Genomic DNA, 20,345 nt, shown 5'->3' with positions numbered 1-20,345 from the left:
GGAACTTCTGAGTGTCAGCATTTTGTCCAAGTTATTAATTTCACCACCAATCTGTAATTCCATTTGGCTAATACTGACTAAAAACAAAATAGAATAGAACAGAACAAACAAACCAACATCTAGGTACCATTTTCCAAAGTTGATATTATCAACATAATTATTTTTCATGAAATGGTAAACAAGCCTGTTTCAACATAAAATAGAAGCTTTACCAACATGCCCTTTCCCAAAAACAAAGGCAATCTAAAAACCCAGGTGGATTATCACAGGGCATTTTACTGATCTATTTTAAAATTGGCAGCCCAGTTTTCTAGCCTAAGTTCTAGAAGTTCTGTCTTAAAAAATAATAATAATCAGGAAAGAGAATCAATTAAACATGAAATATGAATGTCTCTCCAGATTATACCAAAGAAAAAGAACACTATGTCAGATCTCATTCAAATAGCACACACATAGCTGTAAAGAAACATATTTCCCAAGTTGTTACTCTTTGTGATGCACATTCAGGTGCACAGAACATTTGCATTTATAGCAGTTTTAATCTCAGTGCAGTAAATGGCCAAAGTGTTTCTGTTCAATTGACATTCTCATAAAAGGTTTAATTCCCTACTCCTCTTGGCAGAGGTTATATCTTGAGTTTCTTACTCCAGCTTACATCTATACTCTGAGTGTGTAAATTCTGCTGGGTGACCCGGTGTCTGACAGACTGACCCGGCGTCAGGGTGAGAGGACCTTTTATTTGTTATGTGTAACCACATGTATTGCAGCAGTTAGAAAGCCATTTGGGGGTGAGGGATGGGAAATTAAAGCAAAACTCTTATCACAGTGAATAACAAGGCATTATATAAAATGGAAAGTTTGATTCTATGGTAAAGATCATCATAAAGTATTTGATGCCAATAGACAAATACTATAATATTATATATCCTATTGTAGACAGTTTCTTCATAATCAAATAAATGTGAATAGAAATAAATTAGAAAAAAATTTGTGTTCACAGATGTATGTTTTCTCTATAGTTTCAGAAATCATAAATCACTAAAGAAAATTCTTAGTGAATTCATGTCTATGTTTATGAGTCAGTAGTAGTAAATGCTGAGTATACAACAGAGACATTTAAATATTTAACACAAATAATAATAAGAAGATATATATAGATATAGGTTAGATATAAATATAGATATATGTATTGATATAGAGATAAATATAGATATAAATGTTTTTAATCTGGACTCTAATCTTAATTTTAAAATGATGAATAAATATACAGGCTTAATTATAAATACTAAACATAAATCTGATAAATTCATGATATGTGAAACAAATAGGACTTTGCTTAAAGTTCAAGTCATTAATGAATAATGCAAATCTTCCTTTCTTTAACTTTTTAAAAGTTTTTGCTATTATTTTTTCAGTACTTTTTAAATTAAACTCTTTTATTTTATGATAATTATATAGTCATCTGCAATTGCAAGAAATAATACAGAGAGATTCCATGCATCCTTTACTCATTTCTACCAATGGTAAGTAACGTTTTGCAAAACTATAGTACAATATCATAAACAGGATATAGTACAATATCATACACAGGATATAGTACAATATCATAAACAGGAAACCAACTTTGACCCTATCCACTGATCTTACTCAGATTTTCTGTTTTACTTCTATCCATTTGTGTGTGGGTATGTGTGTTGTGTTCTAGTCAATTTTACCACACACGTAGGTCCCTGTATTCACCACCCTAGCCAAAAAGATAGGATAATAAAGATCTGCGAATATGTTTAAAATTGATTTTAAGGCATTAGTAATCTTTTAAATCAGAAGTTAACAAACCTTTACTGAAAAGATGCAGATAAAGCATTTTTTAGGCTTTGCAGGCCATACTGTCTCTGTTGTAACGACTCAATTCTCCTTTTGTAGCTCAAAAGCACCCAACGACAATTCCTAAACTAATAGTGTGGCCGTATTCCACTTAAACTTTGCTTAAAAAAATAAGCAGTGACCTGGATTTGGCCTATAGGTTCCAGTTTGTGGATTTCTATAAGGTTTTCATAATCACTTTTTATTATATCTAAAAGTAGAAAAAAATTTTAAGGAGGAAAACATTCCTGTTATTTTGCTTGTTTTGATTTTTTCTATTTGAAAATATTTAATTAAACATAATTTTCTAGCAGTTCTTGAACATAATATTTTGACTTGCTTCTTCCTTTGGGCCATTATTTGAAACAATATAAATTGCTGAAATTCCACAGAAAGAATAATCCACAAGCACAAGAGTTAATTTTAGCCATCATACTATTAGGCCTTCGGCTCCATAGAATCATCTTTTATGTCCAAAATTTGGCCAATTGCACACTAATAAGACAAGCAATTTATCATTTTATTATATATTATTTACTTCCTTTCTGCTGAAATAAAATCTTCTTATGAGATACATATATATTTATATTAGGTAAAACACCAAAACAAATAAACAAACAGAAGACCCACAAATTCTGAGACCTGGGAAATGTGTTAACCCCTGGTAACTCACCCAGTTAATATAAATTAAATTGTAATACTATGTATGATGACAAAGTATTTTGGAAGCAATCATAGATCTAATAAATATGCTCAGTATGTCTGAAGGACAAAAGATTTTTAAACCATTGTTTCATGAAGTAACTCATAAGGAAGGCAACATTACACGCTATATCCAGTTCATTTATTTCCACGCTGATTTGCATATTGCATTGCATTATGCCTAAGCCTCCAGCAATAGAGCAGAACATTAAATACTCCAGATTTTTTTCCTCACATGATAATTATCATATATTTCCATATAATCAATCGGCTGGGCCAAACCTCAACTTTAGAATATAATTCTAAGTTAATCGCATATTATTTGCATAGTTTTATGATACTATACATCAATGGAATAGTAAAATTTTCACTTACCATTTCAGGTCAAAATGACAGAAAAATATTATTTTATGAGTATTAAAGCACAACGTTAATACAGTTAATTTTAGCTATTTATAAGACAGATTAGATAGAAGAGGATAAGAAACAGAACTTGAAACCAAAGCATCTGTTATTCTTTCGGTAAAAGAAAATAATCTAATGTCATCAATTTCTTCAATACGTGTAATCAAGGTGCACAGATTCACCCTGGTAAAGAAACTATTCTTGTAATTTATCTCATTTATATCAAAGGGCTTCTAGTAGCCACAGTGACTACAGAGCCTTCCATCTTAATTCATTTGAAAAGCTGTGTGTCTTTTTTTAAATCGCCTTGGAAATAATACTTTATTCTACCAAGTTTGAAAAAGAAAACTTAATCGGTGGGCAAATGAACAACATTTTATGTTACCATACATTTAAGCTAAGAATTAAAATATCACATGAGCTTTTAAGTGTAAAAATACTTCAGCAACATTCTGAGAGCTAGGGATGTAGAACCAATTGAAGATTAGAAATCAAGCTGATCACTGACCTGTTTGAATGATGGAAGTTCTATATACTTAACACTTTATAATTTCAGTCTGTGTTATGACTATTAATAAAAAAATATTCTTTCCAGCATAAATAAATAAACAAGAAATAAGTTTATAAATAAATCAAAGGCATTAAAGATGTTTAATGATTTATTTATCCAGCATGTTAAAACAATTTGTCAAATTACTAATTCAGCAGTACTTTTCCATAAACAGTTACCACTGATTTTGAGCACCATGGAAGTAAATACTGCTAACTTTTAAATTTTAAATTATTGTCATCTCAGATTTACTAATTGGGTTTAGCATGAGTTCATAGTTATTTCAGTGGGCATTTACAGGTTCCATATAATTTGAATTATGTGGTACTAGATGAAGGCATCGTTTTTAATCAGGAAGAAATGAGATGTTCTCACAGCATGGCTTGGCATTCATTCTTCTCCCAATTGCACTCCAGGTACATTTCAATGGGTGGAATTGGCTTGTTGACTGAATTGGCCACTCTGTGTCCCTAAGAAAACTGCCATGATTGGGAAGCCATATGGTGCAATGCTGCAAGCTATATTAAATTCTGAGTCATATTTTGGCCAGCTTTGTCCTCATGACTGAGATTCAGAATTGTATCCATGTAAATTTCTATCCACTTGCTGCTCACAAGTGTCATTAAGCTCACATTTTTTTCTTTATTTTTTTAGACACTTGCTATATAAAGTGGTGCTAGAGTTTAAACTTAAAGGCACTAGTTGAGAAGATGGAAGAAACAGAGAAAGGTGACACTTTAGGCTCACCCTGTATTTACCTTTGAAGAAGCAGTCTTCATTGTGGACAATGGTAATCTTGTGTTTTTTCAGGCAAGCAGCTCTGTGCACCTCACAGTGGTTTTCATAGAATTCTCCATCAGATCCACACACAGGTTTGTAGTGCCGATTGCAAAGGTCCATGCAGGCACATTCCGCTTGCCCTGTCTCTCTGCTGAGAACACAGTGCCTTCCCAAACCACAGTATTTGTTTTCACAAGATCCCAGAGGGCCATCCTGAATCAGGAATCCTGAGGACAAAGAAGAGAAAATGACTTGGATTCATATGTCCAAATAAAATGATGATGTTAAAGTTTAAAGGGAAAAGGAAAAAAATAATCTAAGAGAAATATAATATAATCAGAGTTCAGTTGTTCTCAGTGGAGAAGGGACTTGTATTAGAACCAGCAGGTGAGCTTTTTCAAAATACCCTTGACATATTCCCCTTCTTTCCCATTTCTCCTTGAACTCTCACCTCCCTACCCAATGAGTATTACAGTCCTTAAGGACAAGGGCTCTAAAGTTAAACTGCCTGAACTCAAATTCTCTACCAATTATTAGCTTTATGTCCTTGGATAAATTGCTTCTCTGTGCTAAGTTGTCCTATTTGTAATACGAGGTTGATAGTATAGATGATCTCCTACAGTTGTAAGGAATAGTACATATACTGGTCCACAGAAAGCACAGCCTTGGCACATAGCAAATGTTTAACAAATGTCAACCTTTACATTAGCAGAATTCTGGTAGGAGAAAAGAAATGTATGCATATGATGTAGGAAATAGGAGAGAATAGGAATAAGAAACAGTGTCTTGAAAACTTCTTTCTGGGTTCTAACATCTGATCCTTTCTTGTTTTGACCTTTGCCACTTGGCAATTACTGATTAATTTCATGACTAAATGAACAAATCATGAAGAATTTGATTGTCTTGTTACTTGTTCAGTCTAACAATCTACATTTGCATCAGAAAAGTATAGGTGGATCTAGTAGTCTTGTACTAAAACCAAACTAAGCAACTTCAATACTCAGGCTTTTATAGGTAAATCTGGCTTTTCTTCTTTGAGAGCATTATCTGACTGAAAAGTAAAAAATGTCAGTAAACTGTACATACATACGTATATAAATATATATATATATAGAGAGAGAGAAATATATATACATGTATCTCAAGGAATAATATATATTCATATATATACACATGCATAAATGTGTGTGTACATATATTTACCATTGGCGACACTTATATACTGCAAAAAATAAAGTTTTGAGAGGTTATAAACTTAAATTACAGTAATTTTATTAGATACTTAGTGTATATTTTCAGCTGGTTGGTTTAAAACCATCTCTCTACATGGTTGCATCATAATGATTAAGAACATGGTTTCTGATCCAGAGTTTAAATATAACTCCACCAGTTACAAACTTCAGGACCTTGGGTGGGTATGTAACATATCTATAACTTAGTTTCCTCATCTGTAAAATAGGACTAAAAGTATATATCCTCAAATGGTTATCAAGACTAAAGGGTTTGTGAGGGAGAGATCAAGATGGCAGAGTAGAAGGAGGCTGGGCTCAACTCCCTTCACAAACACATCAAACTACAAATCCGTGTAGAGTGACACTCACTGAAATCTACCTGGGACTAACACAACAGGTCTTCTACACCAAGGCTATAAATAAAGATCCACAGAGCATCTGATAGGAAAGGAGAAAAGTGATCAGGCATGAACCCACACCCCTAGCAGGGGACACAGAAGAGGAATGAATATCACAGGCTTGGAGATTCTCCCTGGGAGCAAGTGATTCAAGCTACATATTAGGTGCCCCAGCCTGGGGCGTCCAACACCAGGAAGGTGAGCCCTCTTAGCTGGTTTGAAAACCAGTGGGGCTTACTAGAGGGCTGTAAGAACCCAAGACTCCATTCTTAAAAGAGCACACACATAGACTTACTCCCAGTCATATCATGGAGGCAGAAGATTGAAATTCCCTGGGGCTCTGGCCAGCCTGCCAGGACATGCCCTGCACATATCCAGCCTGCATGGCCTCCTGCTCCAGCCCATCTTGCTCCGGTGCTACTCCCCACTAAGGCAGAGGCTGTCATTGCCAATGAGACTGCACACATTTGGAGGGAATGGAGCCGGCTGAGACCCCAGCCCAGCCTCTGTCCAGTGTGGAGGTAGACGTTGCCAGCTCATGAGTCCCTGTGCACACTTGAGAGTGGACAGGGTCAGTTCAGTGGTGTGGCACCACCTCTGCAGCACCAAGCCAGCCTCTAAAGACAGTGTGCACACCAGGGGGGAAAGTGAAACCAGCACAGAAGTGCAGCCCCAAGTACTCAAGCCCTGGCTACATCCCAAATCAAGGTGGAGACTGCCAACACCCCTGGGAGAAAGCCAAATACCTCAGGGCTCTTGCTCTAGCCCCTCAAGCCTCAACCCTGCCCCAGATAGGGCAGTAATGGTTAGTGAGCATAGACGATGCGCTGACCTTCACCTGGCTCTGGTTGTGGCTCAACGACACCAGTGCTACCACCCACCAAAGCAGGACACCCAAGGGAAGGACACAGCCTGTGCTCTCTTCAGATCCAGCTCTCCCACCAGAGCCACTGAACATACGCAGAGTGTATAGGGACACTCCCACACAAGGACACACCATCAAACCTGGGAGAGGCAACTGTTTCACCTAGTTTCATAGAGAAAAAGAAAGTTAAACAGAATGAGAAGACAGAGGAATATATTTCAAATGAAAGAATAACAGCAGTAATCAAAACACTCCTGACAACTGTAAGTCCAGGACTGGATGACTTCACAGGAGAATTCTACTGAACATGTAAAAAATAGTTAGAACCTTTCTTTCTCAAACTATTCCAAAAAAGTGAAGAGGAGGGAACACTCCCAAATTCAGTCTGGGAGGCCACCATTACCCTGATACCACGACAAAATGAAAATTACATGCCAATATTCCTGAAGAATATAGATTGAAAAATCTTCAACAAAATAAAAACAAACTCAGTTCAACAATATGTAAAAAGGGTCATTCACTATGATCAAGTGGGATTTATTTCAAGGATGCAATGTTGGTTCATAATTGCAAATCAATGTGATACACCACGTTAAAAGTACAAAGGATAAAAAGCACATAATCATCTTGATAGACGCAAAAAAAGCATTTTATCAAATTCAACACACATTCGTCCTAAAAATTCTCAACAAAGTGGTATAGAATAAATATTTCTTAAGCATAATAAAGACCATTATGACAAACCCACAGCTAGCATCATACTCAACTGTTAAAACCTGAAAGCTTTTCCTCTAAAATCAGGAACAAGACAAGGATAGCCACTCTCACCATTTCTATTTAACATATTATTTGAAGTCCTAGCCACCGAAATCAAACAAGAAAAAGAATGAAAAGGCATCCAAAGTGAAAGGGAAGACATAAAACTGTCACTATTTGCAGAGGATAGGATACTATAATAGAAAATCCTAAGGTCTCCACCAAAAAACTATTAGAACTAATAAATGAATCCAGTAAAGCTGCAAGATACAAGATAAATATACAGAAATCTGTTGCTGTTTATCCACTAGTAATAAACTATCAAAAAGAGAAAGCAAGAAAATAGTCCCATTTACAATAGCATTAAAATGAATAAAATACATAGGAATAAACTTAAAGGAAGGAGGTGAAGATCTAGACTCTGAAAACTATGAGACAATGATGAAGGAAACTGAAGATGATACAGTGAAATTGAAAGATATCCTGTGTTCATGTATTGGAAGAATTAATACTGTTGAAGTGTCCATAAAGCAATCAACAAATTTAGTGCAATCCTTATCAATATACCCATGACTTTTCTCACAGAACTAGAACAAACAATCCTAAAATTTATATGGAAGCACAAATGACCCCAAATATCCAAAGTAATCTTGAGAAAAAAGAACAAGACTGGAGGTATCACACCACCTGACTTCAGACACTACAAAACTGAAGTGATCAGAACACTATGGCACTGGCACAAAAACAGACACATAGATCAATGGAACAGAACAGAGAGCCCAGAAACAAACTCATGCACATGTGGTCAATTAAACTACATCAAAGGAGGCAAAAATATATAATGGGGAAAATACAGTCTCTTCAATACCTGGTGATGGAAAATTGGAACTCTACATGTAGAAGAATGGCATTAGAACATTTTCTCTCACCTTATACAAAAATAAACTCAAAATGGATTAAAGACCTAAATGTAAGATAGGAAACCATAAAACTCCTAGGGCAAAAAAAGGAAGCACACTCTTTCACATACATATTAGCAATAGTTTTTTAGATCTCTCTCCTCCTGCAAGGGAAACAAAAGCAAAAATAAACAAATGGCACCTAATTAAATGTAAAAATTTTTTCACAGAGAAGAAAACCATCAACAAAATGAAACAACCACCAACTGAATGGAAGAAGATATTTGCAAAGGATATGGCTAATAAGGGATTAATATCCAAAATATATAAACACCTCATGCAACTCAATATCAAAAAAATAAACAATCCAGTTAAAAAATGGGCAGAAGACCTGATAGACATTTTTCCAAAGACATACAGATGGCCAAGAGAACATGAAAAAATGTTCAACATCACTAATCATGAGGAAAATGAAAATCAAAACCAAAATGAGATATCACCTCACACCTGCCAGAATGGTTATTGTCAAGAACACAGCAAATAATAAATGTTGTGAGATGTGGAGAAAAAAGAACAATAGTTTGCCCCAGCAATTCTACTCCTGGGTATATATCCAGGGAAAATGAAAAAAAAAAACTAATTCAAAAAGACACATGCACCCCAATGTTCAGAGCAGCGCTATTTACAACAGCCAAGATATGGAAGCAACCTCAGTGTCCATCAACAGATGAATGGATAAAGAAGATGTGGTGTATATACACAATGGAATATTACTCAGCCATAAAAAGAATAAAATTTTGCTATTTGCAGCAACGTGGATAGACCTGAAGAGTATTATGCTTAGTGAAGTAAGTCAGAGAAAGAAGAATGTTATATGTTTTCATTTATATGTAGAATCTAAAAAATAAAACAAACTCATGAATATAACAAAACAGAAACAGACCCATAGTCAAGTGAACAAACTAGTAGTTATCAGTGTGGAGAGGGGTGGAGAAGGAAGCAAGTTAGGGGAAGGAGAGTAAGAGGTACACACTGCTAGGTAGAATATAAATAAGATACAGGATGTAATGTACAGCACACGGAATATAGCCAATATGCTATAATAACTTTAAATGTAGTATAACCTATAAAAATATCTAATCACAGTGCTGTACACCTGAGACTAATATAACATTTTAAATCACCTATACTTCATTTGAAAACAAAATTAAAAGTCTTGGCACATGTAAAACTCCATTTAAATGTTAGTTATTATTATTATTACTTTTTAAAGTAACTAATTTTCATAAGAACAGATATACAAATAAAAAAGTATTTAAATAATCAATTTGTTTTTATAAATAAAACCCATTAGGCATTTTGATTTTCATATAATGCATGTATTTCCAAGTGGAATTTAGAAAAATTGAAATAAAAAAAAAGGACCAAGACTATCAATAGTATAATTTAAAAAATAATTTATATTTTTTATAGAACTGTAAATTGGAACAACTGTTCTTCAAAGCAACTTAAAATTATTTGCACTCTTATACCATATTATAATCTTTGTGAAAACATTCTAAAACATTTAGAACAAAAAATAAGAAAAAAGACAATAAAATTTATTGAATCAAGCTTTCCAACGTAGTGTTACTTTAAATAATTGATAATTACTATGAAATATTTAGTAGATTTTGGAAAATATATTTAATGCAGTATTTCTTGAAGTGTGGCACTTTAGAATGGCCTACAGAAGTTTTATATCATAGATTCAGCCTTCACTTTACCTGAGAGTTTCTGACTCAGTAGATCTGAGATTGAACCCCAAATTTATATTTCTAATTTCCCAGGTGATGATGTTATTTTGGTTTCTGGTATCAAACTTTTGGGCCTTTGACTTAATGAAATCCTAATTGCTAATTAAAATAAATACGACAAAAACAAAAAGACTAGGTAAACAATTATGAAATATTCTTAAGTGGAAAAGTGAGAACTTTATGTTATGGTTAAAACCAGATAAAATCAAGCGAGTATTTGAATGAAACTAAGAAAGGCTATGGAAAAATGAACACAATTGATTAGCTAATTGGATATGATATTGGGCAAATTTTTCTACTTTTACATAATTGCTTTTTTAGTGTTCAATACAATACAGTAATAAAAGAAATTCCATAATTGTGTCAATTACAACTGTAAAATAATGACTGATTTCATTTTGGAAAATTTTTTTCTTCATTTTTCTACTTATGCCTATCGTTGATCTTATGTTTATAGGGTCCAAAGAGGGGCTGCCATTATAGCACAGGGATTTGACTCATATAGTTGTATTTTGTACAGTTTTATATCTTATATTTTCCTTATTTCCTTAATATCTTACTAACAACTAGTTTCTTGCTATCAAATAGTTTAAAATTTATGAATGGAGTATTTTATTTTATTTTTTTATTATCTAAGAATGAGTTTAAGGTCAACTGGGTCAAGAGATTATTTTACATTTTGGTCACAAACTGAGGTGGCTAACCAAATCAGTACAATTTCTAAAAAAGAAGGAATGCTTTGCTATAAAATGAGGTCATTTATGGTATATTTATGTCAATGAGTATCTTTCCTTGATTCTCTCTTCTTCAATTTTTCCTCTTTTTGCTTGTACTCCAGTTCAGAGATTTGTACTAGAATGGCCAATAAGCCATTTTCTAGAAGTTAATGAACTATTTTACACTAGCTAGAAGCCGTGTGTTGCATATAGCTGCTACGATTAAAGGAAATTTAATTAATTCATATGCAATCCAAAAGAAAGCTCATATTATGTAAATGAATAACTAGAACATATCCTTTCTGACAGTAATTATCCATGACTAATGCTGAACTTAAGTATCAGCTGAGATTAACTCAATTTAATCTGATCAACATGTCAAAGCTTTCTTTTAAGTATACTCAGTCAGATAACACACTAAATGAATTTTAATCAAGAACTTCTATCTTGCTATCTCGCAACTTGATAAAATAACATGTGTTCCCACAAAAGTGCTATGTATTTAACAAGCACATTATTTTATAACTTCTATGCCTTCAGGGCATTACAAAGATTCCTCAGATTTAAAATAAACAACGAACTGAAACAAAAGATGAAAGACACCAAGTCATAAAGCAAAATCATTCTATATAATTCTAAAGATAGTCTTCTCAGATTCTCAAAGATGATGCAATTCTCTTCAAGTGGTTTATGTATATATACTTTATCAAATAGGTACTTCATATAGAGTGGATCTAATTTGAAATAAACTTTAATAAAATGTATTATTTTTATGTGCAAGGTACTATACTAGATACTATAGAATAGATCAAAAGAGCAGTCACTGATACTTTTTCTAGTGGCTTTAAAAGGGCATAAGGCAGGCTTTGGGCCCAAGGAGAGAGTTAAAAATTTAGGGACATATTTAGGAGCACAAAGGAGCATGAGATGAATAATATCAGGTAAGACCTCACAAATATTATATCATGTCATGGTTGAGGTTATGTTCCAGGAATGGGTTAGGAGTTCAGAAGGCTGATATATGGAATAGACAAGGTATGAATTAAAGATCGATGTTGGATATAAAACAGTAACAGCAGAGGGAAGAAAGAACCAGATTTTGACAAGCTAACTACCTCTAATGATAATAGCGGAACATAAACAAAATTAATTAGAGTGCCAAGTTATTTGAGGTGTTAATTTTCTCATAAAAATGCACAATGTTTTGATACAAAATGTAAGTATTATGTTAACTTTTATTTGTTAAAAAGAACAACAGATTTTGGGGAAGAGAATAGGATTACAGTCTTTGCATTTCCATTACCTATTGGACTGACCTCAGCTGGGCTGCAATCTCTTTGGGTCAGATGTTTAAATGGTAAGATAAAAGGAAACTGATAAACCATCTTTAGATTCACTCTCATCTGAATAAAATCCTTTCATTTAAGAGTGTTTGGCAAAACAGTTTCTAATAAAAGGTCATGTCTGAGAATATATTTAGGAATCTTTCTCTAGAGTGCCTAATAGGTAAACTTCACCTGCAGGAAACAATCATATACTCATAATTCTCTACTTTAAACAATATTTATGTACTCTAGAAATAGCATCAGAGACCTTCAAGATGGAGGAGGAGTAAGACGTGGAGATCACCTTCCTCCCCACAGATACATCAAAACTACATCTACATGTGGAACAACTCCTACAGAACACCCACTGAACGCGGGCAGAAGACCTCAGACCTCCCAAAAGGCAAGAAACTCCCCACGTACCTGGTAGGGCAAAAGAGAAAAGAAACAACAGAGACAAAGAATAGGGACGGGACCTGCACCAGTGGGAGGGAGCCGTGAAGGAGGAAAGGTTTCCACACACTAGGAGCCCCTTCGCGGGCGGAGACTGTGGGTGGCGGAGGGGGGAAGCTTCGGAGCCACGGAGGAGAGCGCAGCCACAGGGGCGCGGAGGGCACAGCGGAGAGATTCCCGCACGGAGGATCGGCGCCGACCAGCACTCACCAGCCCGAGAGGCTTGTCTGCTCCCCCGCCGGGGCGGGCGGGGGCTGGGAGCTGAGGCTCGGGCTTCGGTCGGATCGCAGGGAGAGGACTGGGGTTGGCGGCGTGAACACAGCCTGAAGGGGCTAGTGTGCCACGGCTAGCCGGGAGGGAGTCCAGGAAAAGGTCTGCAGCTGCCGAAGAGGCAAGAGACTTTTTCTTACCTCTTTGTTTCCTGGTGCGCGAGGAGAGGGGGTTCAGAGCGCCGCCTAAACGAGCTCCAGAGACGGGCGCGAGCCGCGGCTATCAGCGCGGACCCCAGAGACGGGCATGAGACGCCAAGGCTGCTGCTGCCGCCACCAAGAAGCCTGTGTGCGAGCCCCGGTCACTCTCCACACTGCCCCTCCCAGGAGACTGTGCCGCCCGCCATGGCCAGGGTCCCGGGATCCAGGGACAACTTCCCCGGGAGAACACACAGCGTGCCTCAGGCTGTTGCAATCTCACTCTGGCCTCTGCCGCCCCAGGCTCGCCCCACATTCCAAATATGACTACCGTACCCCTCCCTCTCCCCAGCCTGAGTGAGCAACAGAGCCCTAATCAGCCGCTGCTTTAACCCCCTCCTGTCTGGGCAGGGAACAGATGCGTTAGGGCAGCCTACATGCAGAGGTGGGGCCAAAACCAAAGCTGAACCCCAGGAGCTGTGCGAGCAAAGAAGAGAAAGGGAAATTTCCCTGTGTAGCCTCAGGAGCAGCAGATTAAATCCCCGCAATTGGTTTGATTAACCCTGCATCTGTGAAATACCTGAATAGACAACAAATATTCCCAAAATTGAGGCGGTGGACTTTGGGAGCAACTGTAGACTTGGGGTTTGCTTTCTGTGTTTTATTTGTGTTTGGTTTTATGTTTATCTTAGTGTAGATTTTAGTTGTTGTTTTCATTGGTGGGTTTGTTTATTGGTTTGGTTGCCTCTTTCTTTTTTTCTTTTTCTTTTTTCTCTTTTTGTGATTGTGTGTGTGTGTTCCTTTGTGAGATTTTGTCAGTTTAGTTTTACATTTACCATTTGCCTTGGGGTTCTGTATTTTTATTTTTTGTTTTTGTTTTTATGAGTGTGTGTGTATGTTTCTATGTGTGATTTTGTCTGTTTAGTTTTGCATTTACCATTTGTTTTGGAGTTTTGTTTGTTCAATTTTTTTTTTTCTTTTTCTTCCTTTTCTTCTGTGCCATGCAGCTGGTAGGGTCTGGTGCTCTGGCTGGGTATCGGGCCTGAGCCTTTGAAGTGGGAAAGCTGAGTCCAGGACATTGAAATACCAGAGACCTCCCAGCCCCATGTAATATTAATTGGAGAGAGTTCTCCCAGAGATCTCTGTCTCAACACTAAGACCCAGCTCCACCCAACAGTCTGCAAACTGCAGGGCTGGAAGCCCCATGACAAACAATTGGCAAGACAGGAACACAACCCCACCCATTAGAAGACAGGCTGCCTAGAATCACACTAAGCTCACAGACACCCCAAAATACACCACCAGACATGGCCCAGCCCACCAGAGGGACAAGATCCAGCTCCATCCACCAGAACAGGCACCAGTCCCGCCCACCAGGAAGCCTGTACAAGCCCTGAACCAACCTCATCCACTGGTGACAGACAACAAAAATAACAGGAAATACAAACCTGCAGCCTGCAAAAAGGAGACCTTGAACACTGTAGGTTAAACAAAATGAGAAGACAGAGAAATATGCAGCAGATGAAGGAGCAAAGTGAAAACCCACCAGACCAAACAAATGAAGAGGAAATAGGCAGTCTACCTGAAAAAGAATTCAGAGTAATGATAGTAAAGATGATCCAAAATCTCAGAAGTAGAATGGAGAAAATTCTAGAAACGTTTAACAAGGACCTAGAAGAACAAAAGAGCAAACAAGCAATGATAAACAACACATATAAATGAAATTAAAAATACTCTAGACGGAATCAATAGCAGAATAACTGAAGCAGAAGAATGGATAAGTGACCTGGAAGATAGATTACTGAAAATAACTGCCACAGAGCAGAATAAAGAAAAAAGAATGAAAAGAAATGAGGACAGTCCCAGAGGCCTCTGGGACAACATTAAATGAACCAACATTTGAACTATAGGAGTCCCAGGAGAAGAAGAGAAAAAGAAAAGGTTTGAGAATATATTTGAAGAGATTATAGTTGAAAACTTTCCTAATATGGGGAAGGAAATATTCAGTCAAGTCCAGAAAGTACAGAGCGTCCCATACAGGACAAATCCAAGGAAAATATGTCAAGACACATATTAATAAAACTAACAAAAATTAAATTTTGAGAAAAAATATTAAAAGCTGCAAGGGAAAAGCAACAAATAACATACAAGGGAAACCCCATAAGGTTAACGGCTGAGATTTCAGCAGAAACTCTGCAAGAAAGAAGGGAGGGGCAGGACATATTCAAAGTGCTGAAAGGGGAAAACCTGCAATCAAGATTACTCTACCCAGCAAGGATCTCACTCTGATTCGATAGAATAATTAAAACATTTAAAGACCATCAAAAGCTAAGAGAATTCATCACCACTAAACCAGCATACAACAAATGCTAAAAGAACTTCTCTAGGCAGGAAATACAGGAGAAGGAAAAGACCTACAATAACAAACCCAAAATAATTCACAAAATGGTAACAGGAACATACACATCAATAATTACCTTAAATGTAAATGGATTAAATGCTCCAACCAAAAGACATAGACTGGCTGAATGGATACAACAACAAGACCTGTACACATGTTGTCTACAAGAGACCCACTTCAGACCTAGGGACACATACAGACTGAAAGTGAGGGGATGGAAAAAGATATTCCATGCAAATGGAAATCAAAAGAAAGCTGGAGTAGCAATAATCAGACAAAATAGACTTTAAAATAAAGTCTATTACAAGAGACAAAGGAGAACACTACATAATGATCAAGGGATCAATCAAAGAAGAAGATATAACAATTGTAAATATTTATACACCAAACGTAGGAGCACTTCAATACATAAGGTAAATGCTATCAACCATAAAAGGAGAAATCAACAGTAACACAATAATAGTAGGGGATTTTAACACCCCACATTCAACAAAGGACAGATCATCCAAAGTGAAAATAAATAAGGAAACACAAGCTTAAAATGACACATTAGACCAGATAGACTCAATTGCTATTTATAGGACATTCCATCCAAAAACAACAGAATAAACTTTCTTCTCAAGTGCTCATGGAACATTCTCCAGGATAGATCATATCTTGGGTCACAAATCAAGCTTTGGTAAATTTAAGAAAATTGAAATCATATCAAATCTCTTTTCTGACCACAACACTATGAGACTAGCTATCAATTTCAGGAAAAAAACTGTAAAAAATACACACACATGGAGGCTAAAAAACGCACTACTAAATAACCAAGAGATCACTGAATAAACCAAATAGGAAATCAATAAATCCCTAGAAACAAATGACAATGAAAACACGATGACCCAAAATCCACGGGTCGCAGCAAATCAGTTCTAAGAGGGAAGTTTATAGTAACACAATCCTACTTCAAGGAACAAGAAAAATCTCAAATAAAAAACAACCTAAAACCTAAAACAGTTAGAGAAAGAAGAACAAAAAAACCCCAGAAGGAAAGAAATCATAAAGATCAGATCAGAAGTAAATGAAAAAGAAATGAAGGAAACAGTAGCAAAGATCAATAAAACTAAAAGCTGGTTCTTTGAGAAGATAAACAAAATTCATAAATTATTAGCCAGACTCATCAAGAAAAAGGGAGAAGACTCAAATCAACAGAATTAGAAATGAAAAGGAAAAGTAACAACTGACACTGCAGAAATACACAGGATCATGAGAGACTACTGCAAGCAATTATATGCCAATAAAATGGACAACCTGGAAGAAATGGACAAATTCTTAGAAAAGTACAAACTTCCAAGACTGAACCAGGGAAGAACAGATAATATGAACAGACCAATCACAAGCACTGAAATTGAAACTGTGATTTAAAATCTTCCAACAAACAAAAGCCCAGGACTAGAGATATTCACAGGAGATATCTATCAAACATTTACAGAATAGCTAACACCTATCCTTCTCAATCTCTTCTAAAGTATAGCAGAGGGAGGAACACTCCCAAACTGATTCTATGAGGCCACAATCACCCAATACCAAAACGAGACAAAGATGTCACAAAAAAAGAAAACTACAGGCCAATATCACTGATGAACATTGATGCAAAAATCCTCAACAAAATTCTAGCAAACAGAATCCAACAGCACACTAAAGGATCATACACCATGAGCAAGTGGGGTTTATCCCAGGAATGCAAGGACTCTTCAATATATGCAAATTAATCAAAGTGATGCACCATATTAACAAATTGATGGATAAAAACCATACAATAATCTCAATAGATGCAGAAAAAGTTTTTGACAAATTCCATACACATTTATGATAAAAACTCTCCAGAAAGTAGGCATAGAGGAAACCCACCTCAACATAATTAAGACCTTATATGACAAACCCCCAGCCAACATCATTCTCAATGGTGAAAAACTGAAAACATTTGCTCTAATATCAGGAACAAGACAAGGGTGCCCACTCTCACCACTGTTATTCAACATAGCTTAGGAAGTTTTAGCCACGACAATCAGAGAAGAAAAAGAAATAAAAGGAATCCAAATCTGAAAAGAAGATTTAAAATTTTCACTGTTTGCAGATGACATTATACTATACATAGAGAATTCTAAAGATGTTACCAGAAAACTACTAGAGCTAACCAATGAATTTGGTAAGGTTGCAGTATACAAAATTAATGCACAGAAATCTCTTGAATTCTTAAACACTAATGATGAAAAATCTGGAAGAGAAATTAAGGAAACACTCCCATTTACTACTGCAACAAAAATAATAAAATACCTAGTAATAAACTTACCTGAGGAGACAAAAGACCTGTATGCAGAAAACTGTAAGACACTGATGAAAGAAATCAAAAATGATACAAACAGATGGAGACATATACCATGTTCCTGGATTGGAAGAATCAACACTGTGAAAATGACTATACTACCCAAAGCAATCTACAGATTCAATGCAATCCCGATCAAACTACCAATGGCATTTTTCACAGAACTAGAACAAAAAATTTTACAATTTTTATGGAAACACAAAAACCATGAAGAGCCAAAACAATCTTGAGAAAGAAAAACAGAGCTGGAGAAATCAAGGTCCCTGACTTCAGACTATACTATAAAGCTACAGTAATCAAGACAGTATGGTACTGGCACAAAAACAGAAATAGAGATCAATGGAACAGGATAGAAAGCCCAGAGATATACCCACGCACCTATGGTCACCTTATCTTTCACGAAGGAGGCAAGAATATACAAGGGAGTAAAGACAGCCTCTTCAATAAGTGGTAATGTGAAAACTGGACAGCTAGAGGTAACAGGATGAAATGAGAACACTCCCTAACACCATACACAAAAATAAACTCAAAATGGATTAAAGACCTAAATGTAAGGCCAGACACTATAAAACTCTTAGAGGAAAACATAGGCAGAACACTCTATGGCATAAATCAAAGCAAGATCGTTCTTTTGACCCACCTCCTAGAGAAATGGAAATAAAAACAAAAATAAACAAATGGGACCTAATGAAACTTAAAAGCTTTTGCACAGCAAAGGAAACCATAAACAAGACCAAAAGACAACCCTCAGAATGGGAGAAAACATTTGCAAATGAAGCAACTGACAAAGGATTAATTTCCAATATATACAAGCACTCATGCAGCTCAATATCAAAAAAACAAACAAACAATCCAAAAATGGGCAGAAGACCTAAATAGACACTTCTTGAAGGAAGATATACAGATTGTCAACAAACACATGAAAGGATGCTCAACATCACTAATCATTAGAGAAATGCAAATAAAAAACACAATGAGGTATCACCTCGCACCAGTCAGAATGGCCATCATCCAAAAATCTACAAACAGTAAATGCTGGAGAGGGTGTGGAGAAAAGGGAACCCTCTTGCACTGTTGGTGGGAATGTAAATTGATACAACCAGTATGGAAAACAGTATGGAGGTTCCTTAAAAAACTAAAAATAGAATTACCATACAACCCAGCAATCCCAGTACTGGACATATACCCTGAGAAAACCATAAATCAAAAAGAGTCATGTATCACAGTGTTCACTGCAGCTCTATTTACAATAGCTAGGACATGGAAGCAACCTTAGTGTTCATCAACAGATGAATGGATAAAGAAGAAATGGCACATATATGCAATGGAATATTACTCAGCCACAAAAATAAATGAAATTGAGTTATTTGTAGTGAGGTGGATGGACCAAGAGTCTGTCATACAGAGCGAAGTAAGTCAGAAAGAGAAAAACAAATACTGTATGCTAACACACATATATATGGAATCTAAAAAAAAAAAAAAAAAAAAAAAGGTTCTGATGAACCTAGGGACAGGACAGGAATAAAGACACAGATTTAGAGAATGGACTTGAAGACACAGGGGGCAGGGGAAGGTAATCTGGGACGGAGTGAGAGAGTGGCATGGACATATATACACTAGCAAATGTAAAATAGAAAGCTAGTGGGAAGCAGCTGCATAGCACAGGGAGATCAGCTTGGTGCTTTGTGACCACCTAGAGGGGTGGGATAGGAGGGTGGGAGGGAGACACAAGAGGGAGGTGATATGGGGATATATGTATACATATAGCGGATTCACTTTGTCATACAGCAGAAACTAACACAACATTGTAAAGCAATTATACTCCAATAAAATGTAAAAAAAAGAAAAAGCATCAGCTGTACAAAATGCAAAATTATTACTACTTATTTTTTTATTTTTGGCCACTCTGTGTGGTTTGTGGGATCTTAGGTCCCTGACCAGGGATCAAACCAGGCTGCTTGGCAGTGAAAGCACAGAGTCTTAACCACTGGACCACCAGGGAATTTCCCCAAATTATTTTTAACTTTGATTTGCTAAATTGTTTTTTTTCCTGATTTTGTCATTATTTATTTTGTTTTTTCAGTGTGTTATCTGTTACAAATTGGACTTTAAAATCAGAGTCCTTTATTTGTATTCCAACTGTCACTACAAGTGTGATTTTAAGAAAGTTAGTTAAAGTCATTTAACCTCAGTTTCCCCATCTAACTAGAATATAGAAGAAACTGTGTATTATTTGAATGAATACATTAAAATGGAGGTAGCAATAATAATCATGGTAGCATATGGTTGTTGAGAGGATTAAGTGAGATGAGGTACTGAAACTGTCTGGCACAGTGTATGTATTAATAAAAATAGTTCTGAAGAATTATCATTTATTACAGATTTGGCCCATAGAATACATTGGCTTAGAATAATTGGAACGAATA

General features: G+C 36.1%; 1 protein-coding gene across 3 annotated transcripts in view; it reads right to left on the bottom strand.

Annotated features, from left to right (window-relative positions):
* FSTL5 (follistatin like 5) overlaps positions 1-20,345 on the bottom strand; it is a 707,698-nt gene that overhangs the window by 496,322 nt on the left and 191,031 nt on the right. For all 3 annotated transcript variants that reach the window (XM_061191763.1, XM_061191764.1, XM_061191766.1), the window contains exon 3: positions 4,279-4,527. In XM_061191763.1, the coding sequence (XP_061047746.1) occupies positions 4,279-4,527 (249 nt within the window). The remainder of the gene's footprint in view (positions 1-4,278; positions 4,528-20,345) is intronic.

This window comes from Eubalaena glacialis, chromosome 5, assembly GCF_028564815.1.
Source record: "Eubalaena glacialis isolate mEubGla1 chromosome 5, mEubGla1.1.hap2.+ XY, whole genome shotgun sequence".
Taxonomy (NCBI): domain Eukaryota; kingdom Metazoa; phylum Chordata; class Mammalia; order Artiodactyla; family Balaenidae; genus Eubalaena; species Eubalaena glacialis.
The sequence above is the reverse complement of the archived record's forward strand: the minus strand, read 5'-3'. Positions and strand labels throughout refer to the sequence as shown.